Source organism: Amphimedon queenslandica, unplaced genomic scaffold (assembly GCF_000090795.2).
Source record: "Amphimedon queenslandica unplaced genomic scaffold, v1.1 AMPQUscaffold_12568, whole genome shotgun sequence".
Taxonomy (NCBI): domain Eukaryota; kingdom Metazoa; phylum Porifera; class Demospongiae; order Haplosclerida; family Niphatidae; genus Amphimedon; species Amphimedon queenslandica.
In genome coordinates this window covers 7,999-13,752 of record NW_003547195.1, presented here as the reverse complement: position 1 = coordinate 13,752, position 5,754 = coordinate 7,999, and the positions used below count along the sequence as shown (strand labels likewise).

Here is a 5,754-nt window from a genome sequence, read left to right as displayed (position 1 = left end):
GAGACGAGGAACATTTCCAGATTGAAGGAAATCAGCAAACGCCTCAGTGAAGGAGTTGAAGCCAGTCTTTAACTCATTGATGTCTCTGAATGGTTTGTGTTGCATCAGAGACTGACAGCAGTACTGTTCATAGTTGGGACCTGATGGATCTGGTGAACAGTATGGTTTGGGAGTGACTATCACTTCTTTGCTTCTCTTCTTTGGTTCGGTACCCAATTCCTTAGGCATTGTGTACTGACGAGTGAAATCCAAGAGAGTGATTGAGTTGAAGTGTGTAGTTGAAGGACGTGATATGTAATGATCCAACACAGAATGAGCTGTCACCCTCTCTCCCTCTTGTGCAGTGTTTTCAACACCTCTAGAGCCATCAAGACTGAGGTTGGTAAAACTCCTTGATGCCTTGTACATAGGGAGCTGCAATAGAAGGTGACAGGTTTCCTGTGCTGAATAGTCCCTCTCTCCAAAGGTGTTTATGAGGAGCTTCTGAACAGCTTTAAGTGATCGATTGCCATCTTTCAGAGAACGAGCAATGTTAGCAAATATATCCTTCAAAGACTGTGACCTAGTCTCACTCTTGGTGACATACTTGGTGCAGTACTGAACAACCCTGTTCTTTGACACAATGTACTGCATGTCAACATTAGCACGCCAGGATGTTAGTTGAATGGGATTGAAGCTGTTGAGCATCCCATCATTACGTGCAGTGAGTATTACAGGCTCCTCTTCAGTGATGTTGATGGTGGTCTGTGCCTGAAGATCTTTAGGATATCCAAACCGACACTCTTGCTTGCCATTGCGTGTACGTAAGCAGTAGGACTCTGAACAGCGAGTGTGACGTTGGCAGGTGGCAATAAGATCATTCAGGTCTTCCTCGAAATCAGTTACTTGTGAAAATGATTTGTTACATATGTGTGGGTCAACCTTTGCTGGTGGAGCATCACTGACATTGCTGCCATCAGGAAGGACAGCAGGATTAATGGTTGATATTATCTTGTCAGCATACTCAATGATCTCTTGTTTAGTTGACTCCACAAGATCAGGTGATGATGAGAGAAGGTTCTCAACATTAGGAGCATTGGGTAACCAAGCTAGTCCATGTACATGAGGACTGCCCCGATGCTGCCACTCAAACCTCATCCAGTAATCTGTGGCTCCAAGTATACCAACATAGAACACTTCCACAAACCTTTGGATTCTGTAGGTGAAGAACCAATCAGCTAGTGCAGGATTATTGACTACTGCTTTAGCACGAGCTTGTTTGTCATCTGGATGTTCAGGACAGATGAGGCTAGCTAACTCAGGCCACTGGTGATCAGCAGCACTGTGAGTGAAGAAGATGGTGGGCAGGCCCAGAGTGTCTATCATAGCAATGAGACGATTCCTCTCTCTAAACCAATACTGCCTGGTACCACGAAGACATGCTCCATAATGTGTCACCTTGTTAGCAAACACTTCTCCTTCGCGACCAATCATATCTCTCAGGTCATCAACAGTGAGGTGAGCTTCACCAGGATGTTGTCTGATGTAAATTCGCCCTGTTTCATTTGCACGCCATCTCATCTCAGTGTTGAGAGCAAAGAAACGGAACCGAGGATGCTTGGCAAACCTCCCATCATTGTACTTCATGAGGTGTGTGAAGTAGTTGCCAACTGTGACTGAAAATATACGTGTTCCATTGAAGTCAGCAGTACCTAATAAATATAAATAATTATTATGAATTAATTTACTGTTAGAGGTACATGTATCTACACCTACCAGTAGGAAACAAAGTAGGGAATGCCATTGAAAAATAGCCCTCTGTTTGAAACTCATTAATAGGCGTCCCTCCAATGCTTGGCCACATGAGGTTTGATGATTGTGGCTGTCCTAAGGACTGAACAGCTTGCTGGATGGTTTCCCTCTCAGTAGCTGGTGGTGCTGCGTTAGGTACAAATGATGAAGAGAAGTGTTCTTCAGTAGTAGTAGTGCCATCTGATGCTTCAGACTCTGTTGGCTGAATTGTGCAAAGATCAGTGAGATCTCCATCTTCAGGTAGACTGGCCAAAGTACCTTGATCAAGACTAACACCAATACTCCTGTAATAGATATTATTAGCCAGCAACCATGCAAGAGCTTCTTCCACAACTCTCCTACGAACACGAAAGTCCCTGTGTGTCTGCTCCCTTTCTTTCCTTACAACCAGCACATTAATCTCAGATGATAGGCGGGGTAGTTTGATGGCAAATGATTTTACATCTTGAGGAAAGTTGACGACATGTCCACTATAGCCATACTGTCCGTGAGGTAGCCTGTAAATGGACATAACTGGCATTATAGCAGACACCAACATTTCCTCTGCTTGTGTGAGTCCCTAACAATAAATAAAAATATTAAGCAAGAATTAGTAAGAATAGTGATAATACCTGTAATTGTGTTGGTACCACTCCTGGGTCCATGTTGTTCCCACTGGAGTACAGCTTGGGAATGCGCTTATCATTAGCACACCTATTGCACTCACTGACTCCATTAGACTGAAGAGATACTGACAAATTTGGAAAATTTTCCAAACATGTCTCGCACTTGAGAAACTTGATTGATGACATTGTCTCATGATATTGGAGCATTCTATCATATGGAGATGAAGCTCTACAATGTGGAATGGCTTCATGTTGCTCACAAGTCGTCTCCCTCTCCCTCCTTTCATGATACCTAGCTCTGTCCACTGCTTGGCAATGTTCTCTCTCAGGACTTGTTTCCCTCTCTCTCCTTTCATGATACCTAGCTCTGTCCACTGCTTGGCAATGTTCTCTCTCAGGACTTGTTTCCCTCTCTCTCCTTTCATGATACCTAGCTCTGTCCACTGCTTGGCAATGTTCTCTCTCAGGACTTGTTTCCCTCTCTCTCCTTTCATGATACCTAGCTCTGTCCACTGCTTGGCAATGTTCTCTCTCAGGACTTGTTTCCCTCTCTCTCCTTTCATGATACCTAGCTCTGTCCACTGCTTGGCAATGTTCTCTCTCAGGACTTGTTTCCCTCTCTCTCCTTTCATGATACCTAGCTCTGTCCACTGCTTGGCGATGTTCTCTCTCATGACTTGTTTCCCTGTCTCTTATTGATTGAGATCTAGCTCTGTTGCTAGCTAGGCGCTCTTCTCTCACAGGACTTGTTTCCCTGTCTCTTAGGGACCTAGATCTATCTCTGTTGCTAGCTAGGCGCTCTTCTCTCACAGGACTTGTTTCCCTGTCTCTTAGGGACCTAGATCTATCTCTGTTGCTAGCTAGGCGCTCTTCTCTCACAGGACTTGTTTCCCTGTCTCTTAGGGACCTAGATCTAGCTCTGTTGCTAGCTAGGCGCTCTTCTCTCACAGGACTTGTTTCCCTGTCTCTTAGGGACCTAGATCTAGCTCTGTTGCTAGCTAGGCGCTCTTCTCTCACAGGACTTGTTTCCCTGTCTCTTAGGGACCTAGATCTAGCTCTGTTGCTAGCTAGGCGCTCTTCTCTCACAGGACTTCTTTCCCTATCTCTTATAGACTGAGATCTAGCTCTGTTGCCAGCTAAGCGTTCTTCTCTCTGACTGACCGTTTCTCTAGTTAGTCTTGGGTCTGGAACTCCCACCAGTCTCCTCTGAGCTCGACGAAGAGCGTCCTTTTCATTCCTGCTAGCTCTTCGTGCTTTCTTCTCTTCAGGAGTCTCGTTCCTCCTTCGCTCTCTGTCTCGTTCATTACGGAGACGCTTCTTATCTTCGTTGCTACTCATGACGAATACTTAAAGAAGATAACAATACTTTTGATAAAAGAAAATCAATAGTTTCTTCTTGCTATGTTCACTTCACAGTTTACACGTGTTTCTATCTAAAATTATGAAAATATTTCATTAGATTCTACCGCATTAGATCATTGATTGATTTTAAATAGAGAGTGTGTACACATGGGGTACCGGGTGTGACCAGAATAGGCGTGACTGGAGACGTACGTACATACATACATACATACATACATACGGAGGGAGGGAGGGAGACTTCGCCTGAGTGGGGCTCGCTTATGCTCGCCCCAATAATTCTATTTTATTCATATTTTATTTATTGAAAATGTCTTATAATGATTATAAAATACAATGAAACCAGTAAAAAGAGAAGGAAGAAGGGAAAAGTGCAATTCAACAACAAAAATACTGTTTATATGAAACAACAATAAAATTGAACCGAAATGCATGTTTCAAGGCATCCAGACAAACTTGTAGCATATTACCTGGATACCTTTCACTAAGATGCCTCTCCAGAATCAATAAGACGCTGGATGCTACCACTCTATAGCTTGCTTTTCAGCATTCTCTCCACAACTCTTGAAAAGTCGCCATTTTGATAATTAATATTTAATGTGACTTGTGGTCACATGTCATGGATAACTGAATCTGATTGGTCACGTCCACTTTTGGACGGGAGAACAAAACTACATTAAAGAGTGTACCAGACCCTTCCCCGCCGTCCACCCCAATGACTGTAGGCTGGGGAATGGTCTGGCTAGCGAGACTAACAAAGGACATGGTCAAGGACTTCATTAAAGAGAATAAGAGGAACGTCTAGCTCTTCCTCATAAAAAACCTCATCAAAACCTTCCTCGTTTTCATTTGAGTAAGGAGACCGTCAAGAGACTGTCTTATCTAATGGAAGAGAGAGAAAGAAAACATGAAAAAATAAAAAGAAAAATACAAATACATACATGTACATGTAATAGAAAATATCAGTGAAAAAAGAAGACCATACATGTAGTATGTACGTTGTATAGTAAGAAATAAAGTGAATAGAAAGGGAACCACAATAAGGTATTAATCAAGGTATGAATGTTGCATGTATATCATAATTATATGCGATTATAACTACCAATATACAATATGAGAGCACCACAATTGTAATATCAATAATATCACAATTCATGTACATATACATGCATGCACATTAATTGATCTAAATTACCTTTCTAGGCTAGACAGAGGGCCATGGTTTGTCCCTTAACTCATCAATCTGTTCCCATATCTTACCAAGCTCAACCCAAACTCTGTTTAAGTCTTGCAACTTTTCAACTACAACAGCTACATAAAAAGCAGCTCAGCTTTACACCATTAGCCACGCCTATAAATCAGAGCCCACTCATCCCACGTGTTACAACGTGTCTAAAATGGCGCCTTTTTCATTCCTGACCACCTCTGACCAGTAGCTTCATTAGCATCTGTCCTAATGGAGTGTTGCGTGATAAAGGACTGATGTAAGTAAATGAACTAATACTGTATGTACTGATTAAGGACTTTCCTTGACAGCTCTGGAGTGTCAGTAGAGACTTAAACATGAACCAGTTTCAGTGGTAAGAGAGAGAGAGAGTGTAATAAGACTATCATCAGTTGTGTATTATTGATTAATTGGATACTGTGCATTCCATTGGCTGGTAGGTATGGTATTCCATTGACTGGTAGGTATGGTATTCCATTGACTGGTAATAAATGATAAAATTAGTACAGACAGTAAAATGTGTATACTTGAGTACATTGTACTACTGACATAGGGGTAGGAACAGGGGGGGCAGGAGGGGCTTAAGCCCCCCCAACTTTCATGAAGGGGGGGCTTAGCCCCCCCAACTTTAAGTGATATACATGTATTACTATTATCAACACTATAGACTTTAGTTTAGGCAAAATTAAAATATGTGTGCATATTGTGCGATGATTCATTTAATAAAACGTTTTATGAAATGAATCATCACATAATATGCACACATATAAGCTA

At 42.2% G+C, this 5,754-nt stretch overlaps 1 protein-coding gene across 1 annotated transcript in view; it reads right to left on the bottom strand.

Moving 5' to 3' along the window:
* LOC105314754 (uncharacterized) overlaps positions 1-3,734 on the bottom strand; it is a 7,498-nt gene extending 3,764 nt beyond the window's left edge. Inside the window, exons 1-3 of the mRNA XM_020003670.1 lie at positions 2,403-3,734; positions 1,756-2,350; positions 13-1,691 (exon numbers count right to left, since the gene is read on the bottom strand). Of these exons, the coding sequence (XP_019859229.1) occupies positions 13-1,691; positions 1,756-2,350; positions 2,403-3,734 (3,606 nt within the window). The remainder of the gene's footprint in view (positions 1-12; positions 1,692-1,755; positions 2,351-2,402) is intronic.
* Between the last annotated feature and the right edge of the window lie 2,020 nt (positions 3,735-5,754).